The sequence below is a fragment of the Coloeus monedula genome (genome assembly GCF_965178545.1).
Source record: "Coloeus monedula genome assembly, chromosome: 5".
NCBI lineage: Eukaryota > Metazoa > Chordata > Aves > Passeriformes > Corvidae > Coloeus > Coloeus monedula.
In genome coordinates this window covers 52,061,269-52,079,946 of record NC_138785.1, presented here as the reverse complement: position 1 = coordinate 52,079,946, position 18,678 = coordinate 52,061,269, and the positions used below count along the sequence as shown (strand labels likewise).

The window sequence follows — 18,678 nt, the reverse complement described above, 5'->3', positions numbered from 1 at the left end:
GAGTGATGAATGCAAATTGAACTTATCATACAAGCAGATCTTTGGACAATTTTTGGAATTTCTTAACATGTGTGGGTGCTTTAGCAACTTGTTGCCAAGTACATTTCTGCACTATCCCAGTACTTTATGTATTTTTCCAAATTGAATGGAGCAAGTGACAACGTGGATTTTACTACTACACAGAATTAGACAACGTCTCAGTTACATGTTGCTACATGGCAAGATTAGTACCCACGAAAAAAAAGCTGTATCCCCAGATAACACACATCACTGCTGGTGAAACTCAGCAATACACTCTGATCGAACTTTGAGGTCAACTCCTTTGTTTCCTTAAGTGAGCAATAAAAATAAAGCATCGTATTTCCAGACTACTGCTTCTATCTATGTATTTAGTTTAAATGGTCTTACAAATCTAGTTTTACTGATTTCAGTTTTGTTTTTCATCTACTTCAGATTCTGTCATCACAAGTCTGAGGCTTGAGAAAAGATGAGAAAGAACACTGGTCTCCCGACTATGAGAACAATGAATGCTTTTACTATTTCTTAATGCTACAATTCAAAAATGCCACTTCATGACTTTGTCACAGACAGATCATGGTAGCACAGTGTACAAGTTGCCCTACCAGTCTCTGAGAACATTCAGTCTGAATGAAGTCTGATGATTTGAACACACATTGGTAGTGTGGACCCAGAGTGCAATCTGCTTCTCCAAAAGCCATCAGGTTCATGCAATCACCCTTTAGTGCTTAAAAAAAAAAAAACCAAACCAACAAACCCAAGATATGAAATATGGTTTATTTTATTAAGCCTCTCATGGTGTTTAGGTTTGTACCAGATTCTTTGAGCTGGCATTGCTGGTATAATGTCTCATGGTGGTTTCTGTCAGGATACAGACAACTGTAAATAAAACATTAAGAGCTTTCAGAAAAGTTTTAGCAGTGCAAATGTGAAACTGAAAGTTTATAACCATTTGATGTTACTTTATCTGATGATTTTAATGCAAGACAGATATTAATAGTTTCAAGAATGTGCTTGATTTTATGCAGACAAGATTACTTAAAGATGCCTTCAAACACAACAGCTCAACTGTTCAGCAAGCATGTAATAAGCTGCTCCATCTCTCAAGGCACTTGGAACAGCATTAGAAGTTATTTTTTCAGAGGCTTGCAGATGTCTGGTACCTGGATGATGATTATGAAACTCAATTTATCTACATCCTGCCTCAAGCTTAGGTTCCAAAGGCACACAACACAGAATTTACTTGCAAGTCAGACTGCCTCACCCTGCACAGGTGTTTGTACTATGTATGGCACCACATACAGCTAAAATTTATCCAATTCCTTTAGCAGTTACAATTTCAAAATGATCCCCAAATTCTTGTACTTAACTTCAGTAACAAATGCCCACAGACAATGTGACTAGTTGTCCTTGTTAAACTGACCTGTTTACCAGCATTTACACACAAACTGCTCAGAAGACCTTTCTATACAACTTGGGTGCTGACCACTATTTTACTGAAGGCAATGTCCAACCAGGAGGAACATCAGTCTGAGGTCTTCTCTGTAAATAGCTGTAAACTGGTCTGTCAGGCCAAGTCAGCTGATTTCAGATTCTCAGCCACCACTGCAGCTTTCATTCACACTGCAGAGGTACAGCACTGGAGAAATAGATCTTCTCCACAGAGTAGCAAAATGCCAAGTTGATGGACGTCGGAAAACTTCTGTTTAAAGACCTAGCAAAATTCAAGTTTTATGATGCACCTTATGATGCCTTTTACAAACACAATTTCACCCCTATTGGGAACCAGCTTAACCATGGCCATGTTGAAGCAGATGAACCTTGTCAAGTCCTCGTCTCTACAGAGAAGATGTACAACGTGCATTAAGATGATACCAACCTATGAGTTTTACTCATCAGCCTGTTGTACTGTTCCTTTCTCAGAGACATAGATACCATCCAAGAATTTCCTGATATCCTTGTTCTTGACTGTAGTGGCTTGCTGAATCAAGGCAGCTGCAGACAAAGTGAAACCATTAGCATGAAGCCAAAAGGTCCAAGCCAACTTGCAGCATTTGTTTATGCTCCAGTATTTCAACTAACAAACAGACTGTCATCTAGAGACAGGAATTACCAACTTCAAATCCTGTCTAATGAAAACAGGATGCATTTCACTGAGCTCATCTTGGCAACTCGGGGCAGTGGCAGTTCATTACTGCACCCATGTATAACTGAAAAGTTTGGTGCCAAAAAGGCCCTAAGTACTGACTCAAAGAATACGAATCTGTGGACTTGTAAAAACATCTCTAAGCTTAGGCAGAGTAAGGAACTATGAAGAGTAATTACAATGACTAGAGCAAAAAAATTCTGGGGTGTTGTTTACCTCAAAGTTTGAGGTAAAGAGTTTGCTAAGCTGACATCTTCAGATAAAGTTTCCACATAATCTTCCACACATCTACTTTCACAAACCTGAATTGGAGACCAACTCAATGTCATTCCCTTCAAGGATCAGCTCATCTTTCTGGGCTTGAGATACTGCACAGGTAACACCTATGGAAAGGCAAACACATAATCCACACTGTTGAAGATGTATTAAAGAAACAATATTAATGTCCTATCTCTGTTTATGTATCTAGAAAGTAGTATTCAAGACTTCTATGACTTTATTAAAGAGAGTCTCTCAAATCCATTCCAGGGTTGCCCTCCCTTACACAGCTTGAAGACTTAAAGACTAGTGCAAGTCATCCTGTAGATTGAAAGCTACTAAAATGACACTGCTGCTTACCCATTATTACATTAGGGTATCAATCACCAACACTGTGTACAAGCCAGTGATTTTGCCAGCACGGCTCTGCCAGCCAGGTGGTGCCATTTCCCACAGGCTTGTGCTCATTAATAGAAAACTGGAGCCACCCCAATCAAAAGCCTTTAAAAACCACCTGACCCCTGTCATGTCATGTACTGTGTTTATACTAGCAATGCTGCAAATACGCACAAGGAATAAACACAAGGGCATTCAACAGGAAACTTGGAATTTGTAAGAAGAGTAACAAAAGTTTTTACAGTTTGATCTACTTAATCAGCAGATAGCAGTTTTTAAGCCAGCCTTTTACTAACAGTAAATGCTGACTTAAAAAAAAAAAAGATCAAATACAATAATCAAACCCACCCTTAATATCCCACAATAAATCAAAAACCCTGTAACTCTGCACTCTCATCTACCAGTGTTTTGGGACAAGTCTGATGCATTCCTCTAAAGTCACCCCAAAACATCATCAGTCACGTCCTTACCCATTCCCTCACCAGAAGCGGAATTAGAAAAAAAACCAAATGGATATGGGAAGTCTTTCCTACAGTCTTTATGTAACTCTGTTTATTACATGTTTTGTTGCCTCCTTTCAGAAGTTTAACGAACTCCATCAAGTGCCTGCTCTTCTGTTAGACATTTTACTGAAACTCCAAGTGTACAGAATATAAAAACAGCTAACAAGACAGCCATTTCCAAGTTTATTGTGCATGCTCCTAGATAATCAGCAAATTCAAACTTCAACACCTCAAAGACCAAAACTATGATGTGGTATGAAACTAGTTCATGTACCATGTTTTTAAAATAGAAACATAAATCGAAGCACCTGTAGGTTACCAACTATAAATACTGTCAAGACCTTACAGTGGTGAAAGTAAATCCTGTTAAAAATTACAAATCCTTGTAATACAGTAACTCCAGACTAGTTATTAGCTAGCTCGCAATACTAAAACTAAATTACAGAAGCATCATTAATAATAAATCTAAACAGTGGCAAAGGTATTGTAAGAAGATTACATAAATTCAGACAAGCAAATGCTGCTCCAACCATTATTCAGCATCTCCCATTCCCAGTGGCAGTGCCCAAAGAAAACAGCTTGGAAAGCATAGTTAAAACCAGCAGAATACGCCTCCAGAAATGCTCACCTGGCCTCATCCGCACTCTGCGAATGTACTTCTCTCCCAAGAAGTTTCGGATCTCCACCAGTGAGCCATTATCCTGTATGACTACATTGATTGGGAAGTGAGCATACACCGACCTCATCTTGTAGCGAAAGCCCTGGGATACAGGACATAACCAGATATTGAAAGCAGAACATGCCCAAAAGGTAGAACATGTGCATGAAGCTTACAGGAGAAACTAAAGCCAAAGTCTAGCAAAGGCTTCTTAAAAAGGGCAGGACACCGAGCCCAAGAGACATTTGTGCTTTCCTCCACCCACAGAACTTGCCTGACAACAAAGGCAAGAAAATAAGCAAAAGGAGAAAGAAGCTACATCTTGGATGCTTAGAAATGCTCTCCACAAAATACAAGGCTCTCACTGCAAGTAACAAAAAAGGCTGCAGTTATCCAGGCTCCAAACACAACTTACCAGAGTGACCCCCTTGATCATGTTCTGTACATGGCTGCAAATTGTACGAACTGTTGCCAGCTCCTTTCTGTTACCCCACCACTTGTCAACACGAAGCTGCATCAAAAAGCACATTAGCAAAGCCTTTAGCTACACTTCAAAACCACCAACAAAATAATTTTGTGACAAACAAGGAGCAACACTTTAAGATAAACTACTTAAAGCCCACCAAACAAAACCACAGAGCTGTTTTGCTTCTTTGAAAGGCTACTAAAGGCCCACCTGGCTCCTGTCTTTTAAATTCCAACCCTAAGACTCATGAGAAACATTTGTCTTCATGTCTTGCCACTAACAAGTCTTCAGAAGAGCTAGGGTAGATAAATATGGAATGTTAAGCTAAAGAATATATTAGCAATTACTGAGCAAGTTGTTTTGAAGTCTGTCTCCTATGCATAATCAACTTAAATGAAACACTGTGTGGGGATCCACTGTTTCAATGAAACATTCCATCTTTGTGAAAAAGTAGCTGAAATCAGTCACTCTTGATATTTTCTTATATTTTTGAAGACAATATAAAAACATCAAGCATTTACTTAGAGAACATGAGCTCTTCTAATGTAACTTAAGAGTTTCCTGAAATCAAATAAACTGATTTTTATCCTCTAAACGAACCAGTTTTAGAACAGCATACAATCATCAACCCCTTTCCCTGTGACTGACTGTCACTACAGAAGAATCCAATCAACACATTCACGGCAACATTACACGAGTGCAAGACTCCCACAACGCCCGAGGAGGCCCCACACCTCCATGAGACCAACCTCCTTCAGAAAACACAGGAACAAGCAAAACCAACCAAACAACCCGCAGCTGAACATTTGCGGTCACTCTCCGATACCACCAAGAAGTTTTTAAGCCAACTGTAAAGCTCCCCTCCGTCTCGGGGCAACCAAAACGGCCTATGCAACACCCACCTTCTTGTGCTTCTTTCCCAGGAGGGACAGCTCCACGTTGATGTGGTTAAAATCCCTCCGCAAGGTTCCTCGGGGCCCCTTCACAATGACCGTCCGGCCCTTCAGCGAAACTCCCACTGCGAACCAAAGGCGGACACGCGTTACGGACTGCGGGGGCGGCACCGCCGGGCGCCTCCCGAACGCGGCGCGGACTGACCTTGCTCAGGGATGTCCACGGTCTGGTTGCTGAGGATGGTCTTCATCCTGCGGGAGACAACGGGAGAGACTGGAGGCTCCCTCGGCTCTGTGCCCGCGGGGACCCCGCCCGCTCCTGCCCCGCGCGAACCGACGTCCCCACCCCCGCTGCCACCGCCGGGCTCCGCGTTCCGCACCGGCGCCCCGCGGCCGGGCCCGGAGCGCGGCGGGGCGCGGCGGCCTCAGCGGGGCCTGGCCGGGAAGGCGCCGTCCCGGGGCCCTCTCGCGCGGGATGTGGGACAGGACGCGCCGTCGGGGCCCGGCGCCGCGCCGGGGGGCTGCCCGCGCGCGGGCGGGGCGCTGGGGGTCCGCGCGCCGCGGATGGCCGCGGATGATCCCGGATTATCCCGGTGATCCCAGGCGAGCCCGGCTGCGCCGCCCGCCCTCACCTGGCAGCGCGCAGCGCCGAAAGAGACAGCGTATGACGTCATCGCGTACTTGTAGCCGCTCTGGGCCCCTGACGTCATCACGCCGAGGCAGCCGTCCGATAGGCAAAAGTAGCCGAGGCGGCCGAGCGCATCGATCGGGCCGGGTGCCGCCATGTCGCTGCTGCTGCCGCCGCGGGGCTGGTGCGGCGCCGCCGCCGCCCGGGGGCTGCTGGTGTCGCGGAGCCGGGTGAGTCGCGCCGGGGGCCGCCGGCAACGGGATGGGCCGGGGGGGCGGGAAGCACGGCACGGCAGGAGGGGACCCTGTGGGGCACACCGCGGTGCCGGTGCCGAGCGGGTCTGTGCTGGTGGCGCGGGACAGCGCGGGGTGGCCGCGGGCAGAGCCCAGGAAGGACCGTCCCAGCCCCGCGCGGGCACGCGCACCCTCAGGACACCGAGCCCCGGCCCCGCTCCCACGGCACAGCGCCCGGCAGCCACCGGGAACCGTGGCAACGCCGCTTCTGCGGCCCCGAGACACCGGAGTAACCCAGACAGTGTTATTTCACAGCATCAGTTCGGTTGAAAAGACCTCTGAGATCACTGAGCCCAACCTGTGACCGAACACCAGCTTGTCAACCAGACCGTGGCACTGAGTGCCACATCCAGTCGTTCCTTAAATCCCTCTCTGGGAAGCCCATTCAATGTCTGATCACTCTTTCTGGGAAGAAATTCCTTTTGATGTCCAAACTAAGCCTCCCCTGGTGCAGCTTAAGACCATGTCCTCTCATCCCGTCACTTGTTACCTGGGAGAAGAAGCCCATCCCCACCTTGCTACACCCTTCTTTCAGGCAATTATAGAGACCAATCTGTTCCCCTCTGAGCCTCCTTTTCTCCAGGCTAAACAACCCCTGATCCCTCAGCTGCTTCTCATAAGCCTTGTGCTCCAGACCCTTCACCAACTCCATTGCCCTTCTCTGGACATGCTCCAGCACCTCAGTGTCCTTGTACTGAGGGGCCCAAAACTGGACACAGGATTTGAGGTGTGGCCTCACCAGTGCTGAGTACAGGGGGATTTTATGTTATACCATATAACTTTAGTGTTATGATAGATAAGTCTGTTTAATGAGGCTTAAAATAAAAAGATAAATATTTAGCTTAAAGGCCATTGGGAAAATGCTTACACAAAGCGTAGATTAACCAGCAGAAGGGCAAATTGTTGTTTAGTATACGATGCCAGCGTGTTTGTTACTAAATAAGTTACAATTCTGCTTGTTTTAGGTGTCAGGGAGCCATGTGTGTAACCAGTATGGAACATCAGGTTCTTTGCCAGGGGAAAAAAAAGAGTTCCTCCAAAATGGACCAGACTTACAGGACTTTGTCTCTGGAGATCTGTCAGACAAGAGCACGTGGGCTGAGTATAAGGGCAACTTAAAGCGTGAGAAAGGAGAAAGGTAATTGTGATTTTATCAACTTTAGTTGCTTCTCTGCATGATCTTGCATGTTTAGTAATAACTACAAAGCATATACTATGTATCTTTATTAAATTCTGCCCTACTGTGTTGCAAATATAATGATTTTTCAAGAAAGGAAAAATGTCATTAACTTCAAATCCATAACAGACTGTGGAGACATGGTGGTATTTTCTCGAGTGCCAGTAATTAAATTACAAATATACATCAGTAGGTGACTATTGCAAAAGGTCCTGCTGGTAGAGAAAACAAAAAATGAAGACTTAAGTTAAAAAAATGTTTAACCCCCCATATTTCCAGTTATAAATTTGATCAGACTTTGTGATAGCTGTGCAACATCCGCTGTTACTAATTGTTGCAGTCTCCAGTGTGTCACTGTTCAATCCCACTGGAACAGTGAACAGTTTTAAACATTTCAATGACAACAATTCCTATGCTTGAGTGTTGGAATGATGATGAACAGGGAAGAGAAGTCTGGTCTGGCCATGAATGATGTTAACATGAATTGCTGAGTTGCATCAGTTTTCATGGGACCTTTCCTTGTTGGGATCTGTAACAAATTAAATCTATGAAATTAATGAAACTTGCCATGTAAGTAGTTTATTAATCTTCATGTTTGCTTGGTGTTATTCAGGCTGCGTCTTCCTCCGTGGCTGAAAACAAAGATTCCCATGGGAAAGAACTACAATAAACTAAAGAATACCTTGAGAAGTTTAAATCTTCATACGGTAAGTCTGGCACCAACCAAGTGTTCCTATAGAAATAAGGCAGATTTTACATTTTTTCTCTGTGGAGGACAGGTAGAAATCATGTCTTGCATGATCTTCAGTGCTGAAGGCAAGCGCAGTGCTGATCCTTTTTGCTAGCAGTGAATTTTACCTCTAAAGAATAAGGGTAAATCCAACAGATATAGTGTTTTTCCTACTGTGATTTTAAATACTAGGGTTTACTACTCTCATCACCAGATAAGCAGATGCTATGTGCAACCATTTTTAAAGGAAACACACGCAATTTCAGAGTTACATACTTGATTTGCATGAAAAGAAACTGTACAAATTTCATTAATTGTACTTTCCAGGTAGTAAAAAATGGTGGGAGTGCATGGAGGGGCCTTTTTAATTTTTTTTTCAGACTAAGTTCATGCTTTAATGAATCACAAAGTTTGTGAACATTTTATCAGTTCTTAAATTAAAAATGTTAATGATAGTCTGTGCTAATTAAGACAGTTACCTGGTTGAGGAGTTTTTGCAGTTGTGAAGTAGAGAAAAAGAATGGTAATGGATGTCAGGAAGCAATTCTCTTCTTTTATAACAAGTCTGTTCTACTGACTTGTTATAAAACAGCAGGGAACTGATAAGAAGGAATTGTTTGTAGGCTACTATTAAAATCAATCAATAATATAATAATTATTTTCAAAAATAATGTGGAAAAATCCAGGTACAGTACAGCCTTTCACCTTCAGGTATGCGAAGAAGCACGTTGTCCCAACATTGGAGAATGCTGGGGAGGTGGGGAATATGCCACAGCGACAGCTACTATTATGGTAAGTCATTAGCCATTTCTTTAGTGTTCTGTTAATGTCTGAGCTGTTTGTACTCTGTTGTTGGACCTCTACTGTAGTAGAGTAGGTTTATTGCAATAAATTTAGAGTAAAGCACTGTCCTGGGGTTTTTTTGCTTAGTGTTGGGATTTGTCTGTTGTAGCTTATGTAGCTGTTTCCCAGCTGACCAATAGTGGTTTGTACTGTGTAAAGGTAGGAATGTCTTTCATGTTCCAGCTGATGGGTGACACATGCACCAGAGGCTGCAGATTTTGTTCAGTAAAAACTGCAAAAAACCCCCCTCCGCCGGATCCGCAGGAGCCTTACAACACAGCCAAGGCAATAGCGGCGTGGGGCTTGGATTACGTGGTGCTGACGTCTGTGGACAGGGACGGTGCGTACCTGGGCTCTCCTCACGCTGCCCTGAGCTCTCATGGGTGTTACGTGGGCTACACACAGGCCCCAGAAATGTTTATCTACACAGCTGTCCAGGAGGACTCTTAAAAGGAGACAAAAGTGCTGAAACGTTGGAAAGTTCCTGCATATGCTTAGTATTTCCCTGTGTCTGGTAAAATACAACAGAAATGACACTGTTAATAAACATCAATAAATACCACAATACTAAGTACTTTATAACTAATTTTTAGCAAAATGCATGCATAAACACCATGTTCTATTACTTGGATAGCAAGAAGACAGATATTCGTATACAACACCATTACAGAACTTCTTTCCAAACACTAAACCTAGATTATATTATATGTAACAGAACTGGAAGTTGTGTTTTCCTAAGGTGGCAGTAGCTCCCTTGTGGTGACACCATATAAGTGGGGAAAGCCATTGTGAAAAGTGTTCAGTATGATGGAAAGTGCAGTGGCTTCAAAGGGGCTTTAAAGAGCTCTAACATATACTTTTCAATTTTTGTGCAACTGTTTGTCAGACCAGAACCATAAATAGGTAAAGCCATTCTGTGCTCAGGGAGACAGGGAACCTAGAGACAGGTAAATCTGAGCTCTGCCCTAGACAATCACAGTTAGACTTTGTGTAGAGGCTTGGTAGGATATCTTTTGTAAACCCTTGGCATGTGTGGTGAGATAAGACTGGGGCTTGACTGGTTTATTATTGTGCATTCAGGGTTTGAATCTGATGGGTTTTTTGGCTTTGCTAATAAGTAAATACGTTTCTTGAACAGAAAGATTAACTGAATAATTGAAATGCTTCTAGATATGCCCGATGGTGGAGCGGAACACTTTGCAAAGACAGTCTCACATCTGAAAGAAAGGTGTGTCATTAATGTATTGCTGTTATTGTTAAAACTTTAGAATGTGGTACTGCATGTAGGTCAAAGCTCCTTTAGCTGAGTTATTCCAGGGACCATGCAAATACAAAAGTCTGCCTCTAGCCTGTCTGTGCCCCCTTTTTTTTCCTTCCTTTATCTTTCTCATAGAATGGTCCCAAACTGTTTTGAGTTTAGTTGCATTTCCAATTCATCCCAGGCTTATTTAAAGCTAAGCACTGGATTCTTTCTTTGAGCAGACAGCTGGTTTACCAGGAAATGAATACATTCTTCTGAGGTATGTTCATTCCTGAAGTTTGGGGCTCAAACACAGCAGTTAGGTAATGCTGTCACCACGTGACTGAAGGAGTCTGGTTTCTCATTCAGCAGTGATCAAATTGCTTTTCATTTTGCCTTAATGGCCATTTCCAAGTCTATGATTGTACCTTCCTGCTTTCCCTGTGTTTCCCAGTATACCTTGGGACTTGAAGGGTTCCTGCAGTTTTCCCCACCTGCCTTTCTGAGCTGAAATCAGGCTCCTGGACACCAAGACTAGATTCTAGACTAAGAGTCTTCTTCTTCCACTAGCAGAATTACAGCTCCTCTGTATTTTGGAGCTATGATCTTTAACTAAACATCGTGTGTTCAATTCCTGATTTTACTGGTGTGAGCTGAAATACAGCAAAAACAAAGTAATAAATATAAAAGCAATTCCAACAGTCTCTAAAACAACCATGTGCACTGTTTATACTTTTTTTTTTGTCTTTGTTGCAGGTTAACTTGAGTTTGTTATAAATTGTTTGCAGAAACCTATTGTTTTAGAATTACCCTGAATTAACTTCGCTTTGCTTTTTAGAGTGTCATGTGTTCATGTTATGGGGTTTGGGGGGTTTTTTTTGCTGTCTTGAGTTTTTTAGCAACAGTGACACAAAATCCCAGAGGTGTGTTCCTTTTGTCTCGCCTTTTCAGGAATCCAAAAATCCTGGTGGAATGCCTAACTCCCGATTTCCGAGGGGACCTGAAAGCAGTGGAGAAAGTCGCCTTGTCGGGGCTGGATGTGTATGCCCACAACGTGGAGACGGTGCCGGCACTGCAGAGGTGAGCGGTGGCTCTGGGTGTGCAGGAGGAGGGCCCGAATGCGGAGCGGGGCCGGGATGGGGCCCGAATGCGGAGCGGGGCCGGGATGGGGCCCGGGTGCGGAGCGGGGCCGCGATGGGGCCCGGGTGCGGAGCGGGGCCGCGATGGGGCCCGGGTGCGGAGCGGGGCCGCGATGGGGCCCGGGTGCGGAGCGGGGCCGCGATGGGGCCCGGGTGCGGAGCGGGGCCGGGATGGGGCCCGGGTGCGGAGCGGCCCCGTTCCCGGCCTGCCCCGCGCGCACCGCCGCCGAGCCGCCGCCGCCGGCAGGGGGCGCGCGCGCCGCGGCCCCGGGTCGCTGCCGCCTCCCGGGGCGGCCCAGCCCGGCCGCGGCTCCTGGGCCGGGCTCGTCCCGTCGCCGGTGTCCAACTGCACGGCCAAAGAACCTCTGCGCTGCCGCTTCGCAGAAACTGGCAGAACTCGCCTTTCCGGGCATCTCTAACTTCTGTGTGCCCTTCCACGTGTTTTTACCCCTTGTGCTGGAAATGTGCGAAGGAAGGTCCGTGACCCCCGAGCCAACTTTGAGCAGTCCGTCCGTGTGCTGAAACACGCCAAAGAGGTCCAGCCCGGCGTCATTTCCAAAACCTCCATTATGCTGGGGCTAGGCGAGACAGATGAACAAATATATTCCACAATGAAATGTAAGTTGGTGTTGAAATAGATGCCAGAATTCACAGGTATGAATTTTACTGTGTTGAAAAACAATTGTAAGCATCTTTGCCTCTACATGCAAATCAGTTTGCTGGTGCAGGAAATGTTTCCTAAGTTCCATTGAAAAAGAAAAGTTTGGTTAAAAAAGACTGAATTTCTGAAATATTTTACCTTCTTATAGCTTACAGATTCGATTTGACAGGTAAATCTATCTCATGTTGATTTCAGTGGAGCTTAGAACTTTTTTTAGCTATATTAACTTTATCCTTGCAATACTTAAACAACAGGCTTGCAACACTGTTGCCTCATTGTGCATTCCTTTTTAGAAATAGCAGACCTGGTTGCTTAAATTATTTCAGTTTACTTAGATGAAAAAATGTTGTTATCCTGAGAGCTGTAGCATGTTCTTATGTTTTCATGTAAATGTATTTTTAAGAGGAGAAAAAACCCCACTCACAGTGGTAAGTGAATACACTACGCTTCAAAGAAGTAGTTCATAAATCCTATGGCATTTCTCCTGTATCCTGAAAAAATGTTTACCTGGTACTTCATTTTGTGCACAGACACATTTAGAATGCAGCTATGTAGTCTAGTATTTCTGCAACTGGACCAAAAAATTTAAAATTCCTTATTTTTTCCCATTCTTCCTTCTAGAATTTCCTAGCTATAAGGTTATGAAATTTCAGATATGGTGCTATTTGCAGTCTGGCCACTTTGCTGCACGTATACAGAAGCAAACTGTGACCTGCCACATTCATTCAGTTACTGTAGTTTTGTTCCACTTCCATCCTCAGGGTACAAGTTAAAGAGCATCTAAGTGTGCTGGTATTGTCCCCTTTTCTTTACAGAACCGTATCAGTCTAAACAGAGATTCCAGGTTAACAGTGAGCGCAATGCTGTAGTCAAAACACTGTCTTTTCTTCCTATTTGATGTGGGGCAGGTAGCTAGAAAATATATGGGGATGTTCATGCAAACTGATTCTTCAGCCATCCCTTTGTTCAGAACACCCTTCTCCTGCAGTGAACATAATTCTTCAGGCCAGCTGACCCTGAAGTGCCGGGGTTTCCCTCTGTAAATAGATCATCTCAACTCCTTTGCTGTTTATTGATTCTAGTATATACTCAAATTGTAAAGACAGAGTTTATGAGATTCTGGAGGCATCAAAACTAAAATACACCCTAGTGTGTAAAACTGGCCCTTTCCCCTGATTTATGGTACAAGAACCATCCACATCTTCTTGGCATGAAGTCTGGTGGAAGAGTGAAGCGCGCCCACGTGTGTGCATGTACGCATCTTTTATCAAATGAAGGCTCTGACCTAAAGACATTGTGGAAAGCAGCAAGAGACAAGAGGATGTCATCTCTGCAGTGAGACATCACTGCAGTGAGTGCAGCACCAGGGATTCTCTGTAGCTTTAAGCTCGATAGCTCAGGTCCAGCAGCAGCGCGTGCTCGCGAGGTGTGTGGTGACTGTGTGTGGAGGCTGCAACTGCCAGCAGGATGTAGCCCCTTGAGTGACCCTTGGTCAGACTTGGAATGAGGATGTTTTCTAGTTGCTGACAATCCCTTGTGCTCCTTCTGCCACTAACAAGGAATTTTGTTTTTACAGTATTGCGGGAAGCAGATGTAGATTGTTTGACCCTAGGACAGTATATGCAACCAACAAAACGCCACCTAAAGGTAAAAGTGCCTTTAATTTACAGGCGGAGTTACGGTGTGTACCTTGCACAGTCATCCTTACTCTAACTGCAGATGTTGGGAAAAATTTCCTTCCTTGTTTAGCCTGACAATGATTATCTGTTGTGGACTCTTCACTAAAAATGACCTCAGCCATCTTACCCCTTCCATCTTCTGCAGACTTTCCAGTGCTAGTCTCTACTGTTAGCAGGGAGACAGCTGGAGCTGAGGCATGATTCTGGAAAACAAGAGCTTCAGTGTATGTCTCAAACGTAATTGCTCAAGCCGTCACCCCTTCACTGTCCTATAGGCTCTCCCTTAATGGTGCCGCTTCAGCTGGGAAATTTACCATTTTCTGCTGGGATCTGTCCACAACTTTGCTCTCTGTTCTGTTCCTGTGTTTCACTGAAACAACTGTTAGTGAAGAGATTTGTAGGACTACTGTGGTTTTTTACTAACTTGAACAGAAAAAAAGGCTTGATCGAAAAGACCATTCAAAAAAAGAATAAAGAAAATGATAAAGCAACAACTAGAAGTAAAATTCTGAACTTTTCAGCTAAGTATGAAAAGCAAATAAAACACATTTGTTTGGTAGAAAGCAGAGCAAAAATGCAGTTTGTGACTTCACTGATGAAAGCTTTGGAGTGAAAAATTTTGAACTTGCAATATAACTGTGTTTCATTTTACTGCATGCTACCTATAGCCATTTCCTTTGTATTAATACCTGAGCAAAATTAATTTTTTTCCCCCAGGTTGAAGAGTACATAACTCCCGAGAAGTTTAAGTACTGGGAAAAAGTAGGAAATGATCTTGGATTCCATTACACTGCTAGCGGGCCTTTAGTGCGTTCTTCCTATAAAGCAGGTAAATTACTGAAAGCATTGGATTATTCAGCATGTAACATTTGATTATACAAAACTAAAGCAGTGAAGTAATGTACAACAAAGCTCACCGTAGTTCAAGAACACCTCATATAGTCAGCCCTTTTTAAAAATTTATTTACATTATCTCTTATAGGTCATCCAAATGCATCAGTATGACAGTAATTAGTATTTGTACAATTGCATTGCTGCTTAACCTAATTTTTTTGTCAAACCTATTCTGTACTATCTTAATATGTGAGGCAGGATAAAGGGTACTGAATTTGCAAGTTTTCCTTCACATTCTGCCTCTTGGATACTTCTGGGTTCAATGAGGTCCTTGGTTGTTTGTGATGCAATTTTGTTGCTTTAGGCAGTATTTATTTATAGTGCTTTAAAAATAATTAGAGACAATTATGGCAGTGCTTTTTCTGACAGAGCACTGGGTATTAAGTAGCAGCTGATATTAATGGAACTTTTGCGTAGGTACAACATCCTGCTTTGTCCTAAGGAAAGAGCAGAGAAGACTCATTTGGGGTACTTTGCTGCTCAGTCATTTAATGCAAGCTCAAACACGATTTATAGCAGGTTTCACTATAACTTGCTGATACTTTATGAAACAGGAATTAAATTTTAATTAAATCAATTCACTTCTGCCTGTTGGAATGCACAAAGCAACAGAGCTATTTCACAAAACTGGACAGGAGGAAAATCAGGATTTTGGTAGTGGAGGGGTTTTTGTTGGGTTATAGTTTTGAGAGTTTTTTTAGATCCCTACTGTGTGTATTGGAAGTGCTGTTATATAGAATTGAATTCCTATAAAATAAGTAGCAAAACCAATTATATTGTAGAATTGAACACTCATGTTAAACAAGAATGTGTTATTTTGCCTTCTTGTATTGAAATACCTACAAATCATTTTGGTGTTTATTTTTTTCCTTTTAATTAGGTGAATTCTTCTTGAAGAACTTAGTAGAAAAAAGAAAGACAAAAGCCATCTGAAAATGAGAGTGAACCTATTTAAAGCAGCCAGTTTTAAGGATCCTTTTTTCAGTGCATAATTATACTCGGTTCCAGAAATGCGGAACAGATGGTGGCTATATGAATAAACTTACTATCTTTCCAGAATACTTTTTTCTCATCAAAACACATTATTTTACCTCATTTCTCCTGGCAAGGCTACAACAACAGCGTACTTCTAGTGTTCAGCAAAAAGACAGAAGATAGAACCGAGGTGGAAGAAATAAATGTAAGCTGGGAACAAAGATTAGACAGATTTATAGATCTGCAACAACAAGCAGCATTGATGCAGTTGTTGCCTGTGAAGGCGCTGACAGTAATTTGAAAGGTACTGATACTTTGGTGTATCTTACTACTATGTAACATAAGCTTGCAGGAGCTCTGGGAACTATGGGAGTTCTAGAGAAAGACACTGTACATGATAATGCACCAGATTAGGGCTATCTTGAACCGCACCAGAGAAAGTGTAGTGATACTCCTTCAAAAGATGGTATCTCTTACCTGCATATTGAGAAAATGAGCTGTACCATTCTGATAGCTAAAGCTTTTCCAGAGCTTGCATGTCTCCAAGTGTGAACCTTGGTATATACAAGGTATCAAGCTAAAGAAAACAAAATGTTCTTTCTGGCAAGACAATTAACCTTGTGTAGATACCATTAATTTAAACCATTTGGAAAATCAGAGTTGGTGTAAATGGAGCTGTCCCTAACTTATGTACGTGACTGTAACAACCCCCACTGAGCTGCACAGATGCTTCTTTAGTATTGAGTATGCAGAACTGCTGCTATTCTGTACTGTGCTCCTATTGCATGGCTATTGTCTTGTCATTAAAGGAAAGTTAAAACCCCAGTGGTTGTCTGTGGTGAGTTTGGTTGCCTGCCCCTTGAGGCTTGGTCTGGCTGGTAAATCTGAATGCAGAGAAGTGGACTACATTGTGGGTGAAACATGAAGTCCACTGCATATCACACTAAGCTCAAGCAGAAATAAAAACATGGCGCATGGTACATTAACAGCTCTACTTGCCTCTCTGTACAGCAATAATACTGATGACTGTCTCTCCCTAATGCTCAGCTGTGGACACTAGATACCATCTCTGAACTAGCTTCACCTGTATCTTTGTGAAGTTATTTGGGAAAGATTCCAGGACTTTGCTACCTGGTCCTAAACTCTCATCATGCAGTTAATACTCTGACTGGCCCTAATACTTTTCTAAAGTGCAGTCTGTAGAAGGAGAGTGGACCCTGCACACCCCACCAACTCAGCAAGATGCCAGAAGGAAGACAGCTACCTAGCAAGATAATATATAGGAGAAACTTGTATGAACATAAGATTATACAACCAAGGCCAGTGATGCACAGTTGACACTTCACAAAATGAAGTACAGCAATATTAAAGCATTATGAAGACAAAACTTTACCAAGAAGGAATGTACTAATTCACCAGTGTAAGGGGAAGAGAAATGTGAGCCATGAGGAACAAAGGGGAAGAAGGGATAAACAAAGAATAACTATTTTTTAAGGGCAGAGAGACAAGGCTGGTTTCTTTTTTTTTTAATATTAATAAATTTAAAAATTAAATTAAAAGGCCTGATTGCTAGTCATAGCCCAAGTATATTTTGAGCCAAAAATGCCCTGCTTCAGCTGAAGTACACTTGAGTACTAGAGCAGGGAAAGGTTATCAACCATTTGCAAGAAAATTCAACATTCTCTCCACTGCAGCAGATGGAGAGGGTTGCAACATCAACCCCAGGATACCCACACATTTAACAGCTGCCAGCCCTTATTAGGGGTCCTACTGTAAAGAACAGTTCTGACTTGCCTACAGAGCAGATGTAACAGAATATGACTGTAGCTTCTGCCAAGTTACTGCTCTTTCAGCATATTAACACCAAAATACAGAAAAAAGGAATTCTGAGCCATAAAGCCATTATCAAACTGGAACAACAGAACATTGCACAGTGACTTCTTTACAGTAAGAGAAATAATGCTTCTTGAAACACAGTCCAATATTACTTCATTTTAGAATTATCTTATGAGTTGCTGCTGGGTGGTTCAGAAGATGATCTCATGCTCTTACACAGCTGTCTGCCATCTGTCTGGTACCAAGTGTCAGAAGCTACACAAGATTTTCTAGCTGTTTTGCTGTGGATTCTAGTCAAAGTCACACTTTGACTTCATAGACTGGAGAGGGTCTGTGCCTGTTTTGTTTTTTTTTTTTTTTTAACAGTGTTTGAAGACAAGCCCTAAAGTTCTTTTCCTAGTTACAAATTCCTGCTTTTACAGCCATCTTACTTCCCCTATTGCCCATTCAGTTTTTCCATAGCTGTGTTAAGGCATCAAACTCTCAGAAACATCCTTGTTGTAATTCAGCACAGGTTTCATGACTTGGTTTGGTGAAGTTTCATGTTTGGTGACATTTTCATTTTGTATGTCAATCACATCATTCTGTCTGTTTCACAAAGCAGCTATAAAATATTTTAAGTAACATTAATCATCCTTGCAACCAGGAAAACAACTAACTGAGTTTTGGGAATAAGATTTAAAGTTGAAATAGATACTTTAAAAGAATGAATAGTCTTTTTAAGCATCATCACATCAATCTACTACACTGAAACATAATTAAATGTTATTCATAGAGAATTGCATATTCCAGTAACTTCAAGTCCTTAGGTGAACTGAACACTCTGGCTTTGTCAATTTAAAAACAGTTTTATATTTTTTTCCCTACTTGATGAATAATTAATATTGGTGTCCCCTTCATTTAAAAAGTAAGTGTGAAGCATTTATGCTTCCTTACTACAACATGATAACTTATTGCAGATGTTCAGCTTGGACCAGAAATTTTAGCTTGACTCCACCATTCCTAAATCAGATCTCCATTATGCCTTCCTGCATTGTTTTACAATTAACTTCCAAGTTTAGCTGTTGAACAAGATTATAGCACTACAAGAACCTCAAATGAGAAGTGTAAACATTTTGGCCAGTACAAAATCTCACCCCAACTGCTCCTCCTCACCCCTATAGTAACTAATCTTGGTCAAATATATGTGTTCTATTCACTTGGAATATTCTTGGCTGTTGTATTCCTGGAAGCAGACAAGTTTTA

At 42.6% G+C, this 18,678-nt stretch overlaps 2 protein-coding genes across 3 annotated transcripts; one reads left to right on the top strand and one right to left on the bottom strand.

Moving 5' to 3' along the window:
- Positions 1 to 776: 776 nt before the first annotated feature.
- On the bottom strand, positions 777 to 5,997 carry RPL9 (ribosomal protein L9). Of its 2 annotated transcripts, none has more exons than XM_082281507.1 (8): positions 5,971 to 5,997; positions 5,544 to 5,590; positions 5,348 to 5,463; positions 4,395 to 4,490; positions 3,950 to 4,082; positions 2,467 to 2,547; positions 1,898 to 2,013; positions 777 to 897 (listed from the first exon to the last, which is right to left on the bottom strand). In XM_082281507.1, exons 2-7 carry the CDS (start codon positions 5,587 to 5,589, stop codon positions 1,907 to 1,909), a joined length of 579 nt encoding a protein of 192 aa, XP_082137633.1. In that variant the 5' UTR covers position 5,590; positions 5,971 to 5,997; the 3' UTR covers positions 777 to 897; positions 1,898 to 1,906. The 2 variants fall into 2 exon arrangements, with proteins under 2 accessions (XP_082137633.1, XP_082137634.1); XM_082281508.1 differs by lacking the exon at positions 777 to 897 and adding an exon at positions 912 to 1,732.
- A 97-nt stretch (positions 5,998 to 6,094) lies between these two features.
- On the top strand, positions 6,095 to 16,850 carry LIAS (lipoic acid synthetase). The gene is made up of 11 exons (XM_082281628.1): positions 6,095 to 6,196; positions 7,225 to 7,397; positions 8,050 to 8,143; positions 8,878 to 8,958; positions 9,193 to 9,349; positions 10,180 to 10,237; positions 11,201 to 11,329; positions 11,861 to 12,006; positions 13,626 to 13,696; positions 14,446 to 14,557; positions 15,503 to 16,850. Exons 1-11 carry the CDS (start codon positions 6,122 to 6,124, stop codon positions 15,553 to 15,555), a joined length of 1,149 nt encoding a protein of 382 aa, XP_082137754.1. The 5' UTR covers positions 6,095 to 6,121; the 3' UTR covers positions 15,556 to 16,850.
- The last annotated feature ends 1,828 nt before the right edge of the window (positions 16,851 to 18,678 follow it).

Excerpts from the sequence above, each read along its gene's own strand:
- RPL9 (XM_082281507.1), bottom strand. The coding sequence starts at position 5,589 with ATGAAGACCATCCTCAGCAACCAGACCGTGGACATCCCTGAGCAAG. Across the intron at positions 4,083-4,394 it reads TGATCAAGGGGGTCACTCTG|GGCTTTCGCTACAAGATGAG; the intron begins GTAAGTTGTGTT and ends CCTGTATCCCAG. Across the intron at positions 2,014-2,466 it reads TGAGTTGGTCTCCAATTCAG|CTGCCTTGATTCAGCAAGCC; the intron begins GTTTGTGAAAGT and ends CTTTGTCTGCAG.
- LIAS (XM_082281628.1), top strand. The coding sequence starts at position 6,122 with ATGTCGCTGCTGCTGCCGCCGCGGGGCTGGTGCGGCGCCGCCGCCGCC. Across the intron at positions 7,398-8,049 it reads AAGCGTGAGAAAGGAGAAAG|GCTGCGTCTTCCTCCGTGGC; the intron begins GTAATTGTGATT and ends GGTGTTATTCAG. Across the intron at positions 12,007-13,625 it reads AATATATTCCACAATGAAAT|TATTGCGGGAAGCAGATGTA; the intron begins GTAAGTTGGTGT and ends TTGTTTTTACAG.